Below are 15,655 nucleotides of genomic sequence, written 5' to 3'. Positions count from 1 at the left end.
TATGCACCATGATGTAGGGAGAGGGAGCACCATGTGCTCTTCACCTCATTCAGCCAAATGTCTCAGCCCTGTGTACTGTTGACTTCACAAACATTAGACAATAGGTGCTGCTCACAACAAGCTTCTGCAACAAATATGCAGCTCTCTCTCTCTTTCTCTCTCTCTCTCTCTCTCTCTCTCACACACACACACACACACACAGAGTTTAGTTCTAGGCTGCCCTGAACCCTCGGCAGCTGTACCATTCAGGAAGCACATCCATGCTTAATTATTTCACAGCTGCTTCCAGATGATGTGTACAAAAAGCAGAAAGCAACATGCTGATGATGAAATCCTGCTCTGAAATACCTCTGCTACCCTGGATGTCAGCACATCGCGGTGTTTTCTTGTTATCCTCTTGGGGACAATAATTTCGTAAGCAGACAGCTGAGATAATGGCTGAAAACCTAGAAAGATACAGGGAAATGTTAATGGATTAAAACACTGCCAAATTGATAAAGTCAGTGAAACCAGACAGCTTATCCACAGGCCCCTGAGTAACAGCGGCAAGAGGACTAATTGAACCTTAAGACAGCTGTTGGGCACAAATTTGATGGCTTTAAGATCAGCACATGGATGCCACAGGCTGAAACAGGTTTAACAGTCATTTGTCTCCACAGGAAACCATCAGAAATGACTCCAAGGGCACTTACTCAGATACGTTCTGGGGGTCATTTTGTTTTTGTTTTCTGGGATCGAGTGCCGGGGTTCTTTTCCTTGGATAAGCTAACACATGAAATTAAGGTCACCCAGGGATCTGCTGCACCACAAGTATTTGCAGCCAAATTGTGCCCTTTGTTTTTTTTTTACTCAATATGAACACTCATGCTATGGGTTGCCTCATTACACCTAAGTACGATTTCATTCGGAAGAATTACAGAACTTATTTGGCTCTTTGCCTCCTCCTCACACTTTTCAAGCTTCTTCTTTTCTTTTTCTGCTATTCCACTCATATTATTATGGTAATCTTTGTACGAAATGTTCCTTTCATATCTCCAATTTTCTTGAACAGATCTCTGGTTTTTCCCATTCTATTGTTTTCCTCTATTTCTTTGCATTGCTCGTTTAAGAAGGCCTTCTTGTCTCTCCTTGCTATTCTTTGGAAATCTGCATTCAGTTTCCTGTATCTTTCACTATCTCCCTCGCATTTTGCTTGCCTTCTCGCCTCCTATTTGCAAGGCCTCGTTGGACAGCCACTTTGCTTTCTTGCATTTCCTTTTCGTTGGGATGGTTTTAGTTGCTGCCTCCTATATAATGTTACGAGCCTCCGTCCATAGTTCTTCAGGCACTCCGTCCACCAAATCTAAATCCTTAAACATGTTCCTCACTTCCACTGTGTATTCATGATTTTACTGGTGCTGATTTAATATAGGTCTTGCTTTACTCAGGTGTTGTTGCTCTTTAAATTCCGTTCATTGTGGTTTTAATATACTTCTTTGCCCCATCCTGGGGTCTTGAGGTGAAGAGAGGGCTATAAATACTTGAAATAACAGGGACTTCCGGTCAGCGCCAGCGACCGTAATGGCGGATTTCCTCTGATCTCCGAAGGAAATCGGCTTCGTGGAGCTGGGGTTCTACCGCTACAGCGAAGCGGGGACCCGAAAAAAATCACAGGCGGGGAAGCCTGTGAACTGAAGGCTCGGCGGGCTCCATTTGTGCCCCCCCCCGCTGAAAAGGAGCCTTTTTAAAGGCTCCGGATCGGACCGGGGGTGAGTGGTGCGGAGCTGAGAGCTGTCTACCCGTCTCCGCGAAGTGAAGCCGCATAGCCAGGGTCGGAGAGCGCTGATTTCTTCACTGGACAATTGGACTCGAAAACAACTACCCGTGAGTAGGATTTTGACATACATTTGGAAGAAATCTTTAAAGAATTTGGCACCGAAACGGGAAAGGTAAAAACAGGAAGTCTGCCTTCCCGGACTGTTAATAGATCAAAGCAAAGAGACTGTAAAGCTGTGACTGAGAAAGACGCGCCTTAGAAAGGATTAAAATCCAGCACCAAAAAGGAAAATTTCCCCTCTGTTGGCAGGAACAGTGGGGAGACATTTGAAAGATATTTGTCCTGCAAGGAAAGGAAAAATTAAAATATATCTGCTGACTTTAAAACCTGGGAACGGACTGCCTATGACAGGGAAGCCGATTAGAGGGAACTGTCAAACGGAGAGTGGAAATAAAAGTTTGATTCAGCTCTGCAAAGGATACAGTGTGGACAGAAATACATTGGAAATTAAAGTAACCTTTTGGGACTGAAAATTTGATACTAAGATACTGGGACTATATCAGGACTTTATTTGTTATAAAGTTGCAATAAGAAGTTGGAACTGTGACCCCTAGAGGTGACTATGTTGCAATGACATTCTAGTCAATAAGCACTGCTGTGGAAAAATTTCTCTTTTCTCAAAACAAACTCTCCAAGCGTGGGACCGACCTTGGGAGTGTATGTGAGTGTTATGGCAGATGATAAAAAAAGAGATTTGACACAGGAAAAAACAACCAGGTCCGGTAGACAATACAAGACTGATACTACAAGAAGGCCTTCAATAGCTGGTGCAGCGGGTACAGTAGGAGCTGCTGCCCCACAGGTAAAACCAAAAGCTATGTCAACTGATGACCTTTTGGCCCAAGCATTGGGCAAGATTGATGCAACTTTGGAGAAATTGGCCAATAAGGTGGAAGAGACAAATAGACAAGTAGCTGAGGCTTCAGCAAAAATTGATTTGAATACTTCAAGTATTAATGAATTAGGAAAAAAGGTGAACTCTAATACACAGTCTATTGAAAAACTGCTGGAGGAATCGGCCTCAACTAGAAAGTTGGCTGAAGAGGCCAAGGAAATTGCAACTGCTGCTCAGGAAAAGATTCCACCGGTATATAAAAAGTTAGAAGAGCATGACTTGGGAGACTTCCGGTCAGCGCCGGCGCTTAATGGCGGATCTCAACCGGAGCTCCGGGAGAGATCTGCTTCGTGGGTTCGGGTCCTGTCAGCTACGGCGAAGCGGGGACCCTTAAAAATCACAGGCGCGTTGCCTGTGAACTGGAGACTCGGCGGGCACCTTTGCGCCCCCCCGACGCTGCGAAATAGCCTTTTTAAAGGCTCCGGAGGAGCGGAGGGGTCTTGGAGCGGTGCTGAGAGTCGTCTTCACCCAGCCTGCGAAGCGAAGCCGCGTCGCCATTAGCGGAGAGCGCTGACTTCTTCCCGGGAAATTGGATTAAAAGAACAACTATCCGTGAGTAGGATTGACCGCTAAAATATAACTGGACACTAAAAGTAAAGAAATTGGGCACCGAGACGGACAAGCACTAAAAAGGAAGTCTGCTTTCCGTTCTGTAGCAAGATCAAAGCGAAAGGCACTCTAGCTGTAACTGCTTGAGAGGAAATTTGCGGGATTTAAGAAATCCACCACCAAAGCAAAGAACTCCCCCCCCCCCGAAGGCAGGAGGAGGGGGAAGAAGATTTTAAAAGTGTTTCCCTGCCAATTTAAAAGAATTGGATTAAGTATCGCTGCTCTTTAACCTGGGATCGGACTGCCGGAGAAAAGGAACCGGCTAAGGACTGTTGCTATAAGAAGCTAAAAAATATCTCAAATTGACTTTGGTTACTTCCAATTTGAAACACTGTTTCTGTGGCATTACAAAGTTACTTACAGGACACTATTGACTGGGATCCCCTTGAAAAAGGAAAGAAAAATTGAAAGGGACTAGGAAACTTTTATTCCTTCTTTTTTGAAGAGTGTGGGATTACTTTGAGAAGTATAGAACTGACTCTACGCCCCCTAGAGGACCTACAAATTGTTTCAGCAACAAGTGGAGTTTAAAATTTGAGAACTTTGTTTGTGAGTTTCAAAGCCTGGGAATGACCTTGACTAAAAGACTTTGTTATGGCAGATGGTAAAGAGAAAGGGGAGTTACAAGAAACAACCTTGAGATCTGGCAGACAATACAAAATTGACACTTACATGCAAAGAAGGGCTTCTGTAACAGGAGCCTCTGGAACTATAGTGGCTGCAAAGCCAAAAGCGAAAGCAATGTCTACAGAAGAATCATTTGCCAAGGTATTGGAGAAGATAAATGACTCTTTGGAGGAACTAAAAAAGCAAGGTGCGGAGACTAAATTGCAAGTTGCTGAAACTAAAGTACAAGTTGCTGAAACAAATAAAAAAATTGAAGAAATCTCTGGGAAAATTGACCTAAATACTAAAAGTATAACTGACCTAGGGAATAAAGTGAACTCAAATGCAGAAGCAATTGGGAAATTATTGAAAGATTCATCTACAACACGAAAGATAGCCGAGGAAGCTAAGGAAATTGCAACTGCTGCGGAGGAAAAATTTCCACCAGTTTACAAGAAATTGGATGAATATGAACTGGCACTCTCTATGCAGGATATGCAACGCAAGGAGAGGAACCTGAGGATCAGACTTGTGCCGGAAAAGGAAGGAGAGAACTTGGTGGATGATTTGACAAAAGAATTTTCTGACTTTTGGAAGCAGGAGCTGAAGAAAGAAGATTTTAAGATAGAAAGTGCATTTAGATTGGGAATAAGACAGAAGAGAAATCGACCCAGAGATTGTCTTATTACCTTAAGATCAAAGGAGGAGCGAGATAAAATATTGAACCTGCACTACCAAACAGCCCTTCGAATTGAAGACTTTTTTATTGAGATCTTTAAAGACATCCCTAAGAGTATCTTGGACGCAAGAGGACATTATAAAGACCTGGTGACACTGCTGAAGAAGAACTACATACCATTCAGGTGGGAATTTCCCCAAGGCTTGTCTTTTAAATATAAGGGAAAGAAGAGAAGAATAAAGACTGTAAGTGATAAAGACAAGTTCTTGGGAGAACACGAAGAAGACCTACAGAAAGAGACATTTCCAGGACAAGGGCATCCATCACTGGACACGAACACGGTACCACCGACAGACGAGGAACAAAAACAGGGAGCTGTAGGAGGAAGGAGTAAATAATCCCATCATGGCTCTGCAACTTCTAACCTGGAATTGTAATGGCTTAAATATTCCCAGGAAGAGAAAAAATATATTTCATGCCTTAAAGAAAGACCAATTGGACTTGATTTGCCTACAAGAGACCCACGTGACAAGAGCACATAGAAAATTATTAATAAATAAAAGACTGGGACAGGAATTTATATCTTCAGACAGAGTAAAAAAGAGAGGAGTGGTGATCTATGCAAAAGAAAAATTGCAACCGAAACAAATTTTTAAAGATGATCAAGGAAGATATTTGGCAATTGAAATTCAATCGCAAGGAGAGAAGTATTTGATAGTGGGAATCTATGCACCAAACGAAGGGAAAGCTGAATTCTTTAAGAAGTTGCATGAAATTTTGATGGACCATATGGATTACAACTTAATTTTGATGGGAGATATGAATGGAGTGGTTTCAACAAATATGGACAAGGCACAAAGACAGGTAATAACAAAAGATGGAAGACTACCAAAGACTTTTTTTGAAATGACTGACAATATGGACTTGATTGATATTTGGAGAACAAAACACCCATTAGAAAGAGAGGGAACCTTCTTTTCTGAAGCCAAAATGACATGGACAAGGATTGACCAAATCTGGGTGACTAGCAGTATGGCTCCGAATATAAAAAAAGTAGAAATCTGCCCAAAAACTTTCTCCGACCATAATGCTGTAAAGATGGTGATGAGGCAAACAACAACTGGTTCCTTCAGATGGAGAATGAATGACACCTTATTTAGAGACGAGGAGATCTGTAAGAAGGCCCAAAAAACCTTGAAAGACTATTTTGAAATCAACTTAAGGTCTGAAGTAGAAAAAAGAATAGTATGGGACGCAAGCAAAGCCGTGATGAGAGGGTTTTTGATTCAGCAAAATACTTTAAAGAAGAGAAAGCAAAATGAGAAAAAGGAGAGAATTTTGGAAAAGATAAAAGAAGGGGAAAAACAATTAAGATCGAAGCCAAAATCCCAAGAGATTCTAAGAGAAATCAAATTTCATCAAACACAATATATGGAACTGATGAATCAAGAATTAGAGTGGAGAATTAAACAAATGAGACAAAAGACTTTTGAATCTGCTGATAAATGTGGCAAGTTACTGGCTTGGCAAATAAAGAAGAGACAAAAACTCAACACGGTAACAAATATAGAAGTGGAAGGAAAAAACATAAGCAACCCAGCGGAAATTAGGAATTGTTTTCAGAACTACTTTAGACAACTTTACACACAAGGGCCGCAAAAAGAAATGGACATACAACAGTTCCTCGAGGAAAATGGGCTGAAAAAGGTTTCGCATGAAAGTAAGATAATATTGAACCAGGAGATATCAGCACAAGAAATAGAAGATGCCATTCAAGGCATGACGCTGGGCAAATCCCCTGGACCGGATGGACTGACTTCCAAATACTACAAAGTTTTGAAGGAAGGGTTGATACAACCTTTGAAGGAAGTCTGCAATGAGATTATGGAAGGGAAAAGGGCACCCGATACGTGGAGAGAGGCCTACATTACACTTATACCAAAGACAGAGACTGAAAAGACCCAACTTAAAAACTACCGACCCATCTCGTTATTGAATGTGGATTATAAAATCTTTGCTGATATTTTGGCAAAAAGACTGAAGAGAGTTTTGATGGAGGAGATTCACGGGGACCAAGTGGGCTTTCTCCCAAAAAGGCACTTGTCGAACAATGTAAGGAATATAATTGACATTTTGGAAAAGCTGGAAGTGAACATAAACACTAAAGCTGTTTTGATATTTGTGGATGCCGAGAAAGCCTTTGACAACATTTCTTGGAGTTTTATGTTGAAGAACCTCCGGGGGATGGGGGTAGGCCAAGGGTTTGAAAATGGTATAGGTGCAATATACTCTGAACAGAAAGCCAAACTAATTGTAAATAATGTGGTTACAGAAGAGTTCAAGATTGAAAAAGGGACACGTCAGGGGTGCCCTATCTCCCCATTACTTTTTATATCGGTCCTGGAGGTTTTGCTTAATATGATTAGGAGGGACCAGTTGGTTAAAGGGATTCAGGTCGGAGCTAAACAATATAAACTGAGAGCATTTGCAGATGACTTAGTACTTACATTGCAAGAGCCAGAAGCTAGCACGAAAAGAGTTTTGGAAATAATTCAAGAGTTTGGTCAAATGGCAGGATTTAAATTGAATAAGTCTAAGACAAAGGTTTTGGAGAAAAATTTGACACAGATAGAAAAGGAAAGGTTCCAGAATGAGACAGGGTTGACTGTGGTTAAAAAAGTGAAATATTTGGGTATAAATATGACAGCTAAAAATGTGAATTTGTTTAAAGATAATTATGAAAAAACTTGGAGAGAAGTGAAAAAAGATTTGGAGATTTGGTCCAACTTGAAGCTTTCCTTGTTAGGCCGTATTGCAGCTATAAAGATGAATGTATTGCCAAGAATGTTGTTTTTGTTCCAAGCATTGCAAATAATTGATAAAATGGATTGTTTCAAGAGGTGGCAAAAAGACATATCTAAATTTGTCTGGCAGGGCAAAAAGCCCAGAATTAAATTTAAGATACTAACGGATTCAAAGGAAAGAGGGGGGTTTGCCCTGCCAGACTTTAAACTTTACTATGAAGCGGCAGCTTTCTGCTGGCTGAAAGAATGGCTACTTCTTGAAAACACAGACATTTTGGATTTGGAAGGTTTTAATAACATTTTTGGGTGGCATGCATATTTGTGGTACGACAAGGTTAAAGCACATAAAAGTTTTAAAAATCATATTGTCAGAAAAGCACTACTAAATGTCTGGGACAGATATAAAGACTTGCTGGAAAATAAAACTCCAAGGTGGCTGTCGCCAATGGAAGCTAAGGCAGTTAAAAAGTTAAATATGGAGTCCAAGTGGCCAAGATACTGGGAAATTTTGGAAAAGGAAGGGGACAAATTGAGATTGCAGAGTTTTGAGAAATTAAAAGGGAAGGTGAGAGACTGGTTCCACTACCATCAAATTAATGAAGCGTTTAAACTGGACAGTAAAATTGGCTTCCAGGTGGAAAAATCAAAATTGGAGACAGAACTGTTAGAACCCAGTACTAAGAATTTGTCCAAAATGTACAATTTGCTGCTGAAATGGAATACACAAGATGAAACGGTTAAATCGGTCATGATTAAATGGGCTCAGGACATTGGTCATAATATTTTGTATGCTGATTGGGAAAAGTTGTGGACCACCGGGATAAAATTTACGGCATGTAATGCCTTAAGAGAAAACATTATGAAAATGATATATAGGTGGTACATAACCCCAGTCAAGCTTGCAAAGATTTACCATGTGCCTGACAACAAATGTTGGAAATGTAAAGAAACTGAAGGTACATTTTTTCATCTTTGGTGGACCTGCCCGAAGATTAAGGCATTCTGGGAAATGATCTATAATGAACTTAAAAAGGTATTTAAATATACTTTCCCCAAGAAACCAGAGGCCTTTCTCTTGGGTATTGTCGGCCAAGGGGTGTTAAAGACGGATATAACTTTCTTTATGTATGCTACAACAGCAGCTAGAATACTCATTGCGAAGTACTGGAAGACGCAAGAACTACCCACACTGGAAGAATGGCAGATGAAGGTGATAGACTATATGGGCTTGGCAGAAATGACGAGCAGAATCCGAAACCAGGGAAGAGAAGCAGCGCAAGAAGAATGGAAAAAATTCAAGGACTATTTAAAGAAATATCATAAAGTTAATGAAAGTTAGAATGATGTTGGACTGGAAAGTAAATGGTTACTATTAGCAATGGTTAAGACAAGGAAAATAAGGAAGAATAGTCTAAATTTAAATTAAAATAAGGGAAGATTTGCTGAACAATCGATAAGAATTTGGAATACAGAAAGGGGAAGCATGAGGAAGTCGGGGAAGATAGGATATGAAATTAGGATATGAAATGATACATGTTTTTTGTTTTGTTTTTGTTTTTGTATGTTTATGTTTGTTGTATTGTGTTTATATGGAAAAATAAAAATATTTAAAAAAAAAAAAAAAAGAAGAGCATGACTTGACACTGTCCATGATAGATCTACAAAGAAAGGAGAGGAATTTAAGAATCAGAGGTGTACCAGAAACTGAGAAAGATAATTTGGCAGAATTTCTCACAAAGGAACTGTTACAATTTTGGCAAAAGGACCTGGGGGAAGAAGAATTTAAGATAGTGAGTGCATTTAGACTTGGCAGGAGACAAGGAAAGAACAAAGCAAGAGATTGTTTGATTACTTTAAAGACAAAGGAAGAAAGAGATAAAATTCTGAACCTACATTATCAAAGAACCTTGGAAATTGAGGACACCTTTGTGGAAATCTTCAAAGATATACCTAAATACATTTTGGATGTAAGGGCCTATTACAGAGATCTGGCTGTTTTGCTGAGAAAAAATAAAATAATCTTCAGGTGGGAATTCCCCCAAGGCCTGTCTTTTAAATACAGAGGAAAGAAAATAAGAATAAGGACAGTAAACGACAAGGAGAAGTTTCTGAAAGATCACGAAGAGGACCTACAGAAGGAAGTGGAATCTGGTGAGGACCTATCGGCGTCAGGAAAAGGACTCTTGGAGATAGCAAATTTGATATCTGGACGCTCCGGCTTAGGGAGAGACAAGCCACCGACAGAAGAAGAACAACAACTTGGTGCAGTGGGAGGGAGAATTAATTAATTAACCATGGCTCTGCAACTTCTAAGTTGGAATTGTAATGGACTGAACTCCCCTAGAAAGAGAAAAGGTGTTTTCCACATATTAAAAAAAGAACAATTGGACTTGATTTGTTTACAGGAAACACATGTTACGAGGCTACACAGGAAAATACTTGTTAATAAAAGATTAGGGCAAGAGTTTATCTCGTCTGACAAAGTCAAAAAGAGAGGAGTGGTGATTTGTGCAAAGGAGAAACTTTCACCGAAATTTATCCTCAAAGATGAACAAGGAAGGTATTTGGCAATTGAAATTCAGTTTCAAGGAGAAAAATTTTTGATAGCAGGTGTGTATGCACCAAATGAGGGGAAGTCGGAATTTTTTAAGAAGTTGCATGAGACTCTTATGGACTTTATGGACTACAATATAATCCTGATGGGGGACATGAATGGAGTTGTATCTACTAATATGGACAAGGCGCAAAAACAGGTAGTCACCAAAGATGGTAGACTACCAAAAACCTTCTTTGAAATGACTGACAACATGGACTTAATTGATCTGGAGAACTAAGAACCCTCTGGAGAGAGAGGGAACATTTTTCTCTGAAGCCAAGATGACATGGACCAGAATTGACCAAATTTGGATTACTAGAGGAATGGCACCAAAGATAAAAAAGTGGAGATCTGCCCTAAAACTTGCTCTGACCATAATGCTGTAAAGATGGAGATGAAGCAAACAACAACCGGCACCTTCAGATGGAGGATGAATGACACCTTATTTAGAGATGAAGAAGTATATAACAAGGCCCAAAAGACTTTAAGAGACTATTTTGAATTAAATTTGAATTAAATTTGCCAACAAATGTGGAAAAAAGAGTAATCTGGGATGCAAGTAAAGCTGTGATGAGAGGGTTTTTGATACAACAGAATGCATTAAAAAAGAGAAGGCAAAATGAGAAAAAAGATAAAATTTTGGAGAAAATTAAAGAAGGTGAGAAAAAATTGAGAGCCAAGCCGAAGTCACAAGAGATTCTGAGAGAAATAAAGATCTACCAAACACAATATATGGAATTGATGAATCAGGAAATAGAATGGAAAATTAAACAAATGAGACAGAAGACATTTGAATCGGCGGACAAATGTGGGAAATTACTGGCTTGGCAACTGAAAATTAAAAATTAAATACAATTACAAACCTGGAAGTAGAAGGAAAAGACATAAAAAATCCAAATGAGATTAGAAATTGTTTCCAGAAGTACTTCAAGCAATTATATGCACAAGGGCCACAGAATGAAAGGGATATTGATGGATTTTTGAAAATAAATGGATTACAAAAAATTTCACAGGAAAGTAAAATATTGTTGAACTGTAAAATAACAGATCAGGAGATAGAAGGTGCCATCTTAAATATGCAATTGGGCAAATCTCCGGGACCGGAGGGACTGACTTCCAGATACTATAGATCTTTGAAGGACTGGATAATTCAACTTCTGAAGGAAGTCTGCAATGAGATTTTGGAAGGGAAAAGGGCACCAAAATCGTGGAAAGAGGCCTACATTACACTTATACCGAAAACAGAGACTGAAAAGACTCAACTTAAAAACTACCGGCCCATATCCTTACTAAATGTGGATTACAAAATTTTTGCTGACATTTTGGCCAAGAGATTGAAAAGAGTATTGATTGAAGAGATACATAAGGACCAAGCGGGCTTTCTGCCGGGAAGACACATATCTGACAATTTGAGGAATGTAATTGACATCTTGGAAAAGCTAGATGTGAACATAAATACTAAAGCTGTTTTGAAATTTGTGGACGCGGAGAAAGCCTTTGACAACATTTCTTGGAGTTTTATGAAAAAGAACTTACAGCGTATGGGGGTAGGCCAAGGTTTTGAAAATGGTATAAGTGCAATATACTCTGAACAAAAGGCTAAATTAATTGTAAATAATGTGGTTACGGAACAATTTAAGATTGAAAAAGGGACACGACAAGGGTGCCCAATTTCCTCTTTACTTTTTATATCGGTCCTGGAGGTTTTGCTGAATATGATTAGAAGGGACCGGTTGGTTAAAGGCATACAGGTCGGAGCCAAACAGTATAAATTGAGAGCATTTGCAGATGATCTAGTTTTGACGTTACAGGAGCCAGAATCTAGTACCAAAAGAGTTTTAGAATTAATTCAAGAATTTGGTCAGGTGGCAGGATTTAAACTGAACAAGTCCAAAACTAAGGTTTTAGAGAAAAATTTGACATTGTTTGAAAAAGAGAAGTTTCAGAATGAAACAGGTTTGACTGTGGTGAAGAAAGTGAAATACTTGGGGATTAATATGACAGCTAAAAATGGGAATTTATTTAAAAATAATTATGAGAAATGCTGGTTAGAAGTGAAAAAAGATTTTGAAATATGGTCAAATTTGAAGCTTTCCTTGATGGGTCGAATTGCAGCTATAAAGATAAATGTATTGCCTAAAATGTTATTTTTGTTTCAAACATTGCAAATTGTGGACAAGATGGATTGTTTTAAGAAGTGGCAGAAAGACATTTCTAAATTTGTCTGGCAGGGCAAGAAGCCCAGGATAAAATATAAGATTTTAACTGATGCAAAAGAAAGGGGTGGTTTTGCCCTGCCAGACTTCAAACTTTACTATGAATCAGCAGCATTCTGCTGGTTGAAAGACTGGCTGCTTCTTGAAAACACAGACATTTTGGACTTAGAAGGTTTTAACAATGTTTTTGGATGGCATGCATATTTGTGGTATGACAAGGTTAAAGCACATAAAGCATTTAAAAATCACATTGTTAGGAGATCTTTGTTTAATGTCTGGATCAGATATAAGGATTTATTGGAAAATAAGACCCCAAGGTGGTTGTCACCAATGGAAGCGAAAGCCCAGAAAAAGCTCAATATGGAGGCCAAATGGCCGAAATATTGGGAAATTTTGGAACAAGAAGGAGACAGATTGAAATTGCAGAGCTTTGAGAAACTAAAAAATAAAGTGCGAGACTGGCTTCATTATTTTCAGATAATGGAGGCTTACAATTTGGACAAGAAAATTGGCTTCCAGGTGGAAAAATCTAAATTAGAAACAGAAGTGCTAGAACCTAAAACTAAGATTATGTAAAAAATGTATAACTTGCTGCTGAAATGGAATACACAGGATGAAACGGTTAAGTCAGCTATGATTAAATGGGCACAAGATGTTGGACATAACATTATGTTTGCTGACTGGGAACAGTTATGGACCACCGGTATGAAATTTACGGCATGTAATGCCTTAAGAGAGAATATTATGAAAATGATATACAGGTGGTACATGACCCCAGTCAAGCTTGCAAAAATTTATCATACGCCCAATAATAAATGTTGGAAATGTAAGGAAACTGAAGGTACTTTCTACCACCTTTGGTGGACGTGCCCAAGGATCAAGGTCTTCTGGGAAATGATTTATAATGAAATGAAAAAGGTATTTAAGTATACCTTCTTGAAGAAACCAGAGGCTTTTCTCTTGGGCATAGTTGGCCATTTGGTGCCAAAGAAGGACAGAACTTTCTTTATGTATGCTACAACGGCAGCAAGAATACTTATAGCAAAGCACTGGAAGACGCAAGATCTACCCACTCTGGAAGAATGGCAGATGAAGTTGATTGACTGTATGGGACTGGCAGAAATGACTGGCAGAATCCGCGACCAGGGAGAAGAGTCGGCAGAAGAAGATTGGAAGAAATTTAAGGACTATTTACAGAAATACTGCAAAATTAATGAACTTTGAAAGATGCTGGATTGAACTTATGTGGTCTCTAGCTGTTATGATAAAAAGAACTGGGATTAATATTGTTTAAGTTATAAAATTTAAAAAAAAAGTTGATTGGAAAATAAGGTGTTAGTTAAAAGGAATGTTAAGAGATTAGGATTTGCTGGATTAACAATTTGAACTAGAAAACAAGAAGGGGAGGTATGAGGAAGTCAAAGAAACATGTTATTGAAAAATTGTTATCGAAATTGATTTGTTTTTAATATTTTTCTTTTTTTTTCTTTTTGTGTCTGTATAAAATTGGAACATTGAATAAATATTTATAAAAAATAAATAAATAAATAAATACTTGAAATAACAAAGCAAGCGGTCTAAAGCCAAAAGAGCCACAGCTAAAAACACTGAAACAGGGAGCCGTCAGGCTGGCTCATCCCATGGAAATTGCTGAAAGGGGTACGTGGACATTTTGCTTCATAACTTTTATTTTAGGAAGACCAGAGACCTACTTTGTTTTTGATTTTTAATGAAAGCTTAGAGTCTGGAGCGCATGCTGTTTATGTGTGCTCTATATTGATACCACAGGTACCTGCCTCTCTGTAGCCCTGTTCAGTATATCCAGCATCTTTGCTAGTGAACTGCAACTAGCCACATCTAACACTTCCTCCACTCAGGGTTGCAGCCTGGAGAATCTGCTTTTCATTCAAAAAATAAAAGAAAAGGAGATCTTCAAGGAAAAATTACAAGGAATTATACGTAACCTGCAGTTTGGAGTGCAAAGAACTACACTGAACTTGAAGCCCACATTTCCACTTTGTTACGTTCAGATGAAATTGTGTCCTTCACTCTTTAAAGCATGTCACATCCAAGTCTCACGTTAATCCAAGTCTCAAAAACATACCAGGATTTCAGCACTCAGCATTTTCACCAGCAAAGCTGAGGGAAACTGCTACTGAACAGTAACATTTGCAGGTACTAAGGAGGTGTATTAGAGATTACTTTTCTTTATTAAGTACAATTTAACTACATGCATGAGAAAAATAATGCTGTAGCTATTATAATAAAAATGTATGGTTCAAGTTGGAAGGTTGGTGAGTCCACAACACTGTCATGATTAACTTCCCTAAGGACCAGTTCTCTCTTTTTTTTTTAATAAATTTTTTATTGGTTTTTCAACACATATTAAAAGACAATACAACACAATACATAAACAAACAAACATATAAACACGTATACTTTCTTATCCTTTTTTTCCTTAAACCTTCTTTCAACGACTTCCCCATACCTCCCCTTTCTGCATCCCTGTTTTAAATCTTTCCAGCAACCCCTAACTTCAATTACTTATAGCACTTTCTTTAAATCTTTTTTCTCATATCCAATTGTTTGTCACTGCAATTCTATTTTGCATTACCCAAGACATTTTAACACTCATTAATTTTACAACAGTTCTTAAGATAAACTTTAAATTTCTTCCAATCTTCTTCCACCGTCTCTTTCCCTTGGTCACGGATTCTGCCAGTCATCTCAGCCAGTCCCATGTAGTCTATCACCTTGGTCTGCCATTCTTCCAGTGTGGGTAGCTCTTGTGTCTTCCAATACTTTGCTAGGAGTACTCTTGCTGCTGTTGTAGCATACATAAAAAACGTCCTATCTTTCCTTGACACCAATTGGCCTACCATGCCCAGGAGGAAGGCTTCTGGTTTCTTCACGAATGTGCATTTAAGCACCTTTTTCATTTCATTATAAATCATTTCCCAGAAGACCTTGATCCTTGGGCACGTCCACCAAAGGTGGTAGAAAGTACCTTCAGTTTCCTTACATTTCCAACATTTATTATTGGGCGTATGATAAATTTTTGCAAGCTTGACAGGGGTCATGTACCACCTATAGATCATTTTCATAATGTTCTCTCTTAAGGCATTACATGCCGTAAACTTTATACCGGTAGTCCATAACTGTTCCCAGTCAGCAAACATAATGTCATGACCAATGTCTTGTGCCCATTTAATCATAGCTGATTTAACCGTCTCATCCTGTGTATTCCATTTCAACAGCAAGTTATACATTCTTGACAGATTCTTAGTATTGGGTTCCAATAGCTCTGTTTCTAATTTTGACCTCTCCACCTGGAAGCCAATTTTCCTGTCCAGTTTGAAAACTTCATTTATCTGGTAATAATGAAGCCAGTCTCTTACTTTGGACTTCAATTTCTCATAACTCTGCAATTTCAC

General features: G+C 38.8%; 1 protein-coding gene across 2 annotated transcripts in view; it reads right to left on the bottom strand.

Annotated features, from left to right (window-relative positions):
* The window catches only part of ADAM9 (ADAM metallopeptidase domain 9), a 108,003-nt gene that overhangs the window by 79,936 nt on the left and 12,412 nt on the right, over positions 1-15,655 (bottom strand). For both annotated transcript variants that reach the window (XR_014542092.1, XM_083588501.1), the window contains exon 2: positions 349-446. Coding sequence is in view for 1 of the 2 variants with exons in the window: in XM_083588501.1 (XP_083444627.1) it covers positions 349-446 (98 nt within the window). In the remaining variant the exon portion in view is untranslated. The remainder of the gene's footprint in view (positions 1-348; positions 447-15,655) is intronic.

This window comes from Podarcis filfolensis (assembly GCF_964270895.1).
Source record: "Podarcis filfolensis genome assembly, chromosome: 15".
NCBI classification, from domain to species: Eukaryota; Metazoa; Chordata; class Lepidosauria; order Squamata; family Lacertidae; genus Podarcis; species Podarcis filfolensis.
This window is presented reverse-complemented; position numbering and strand designations above follow the sequence as displayed.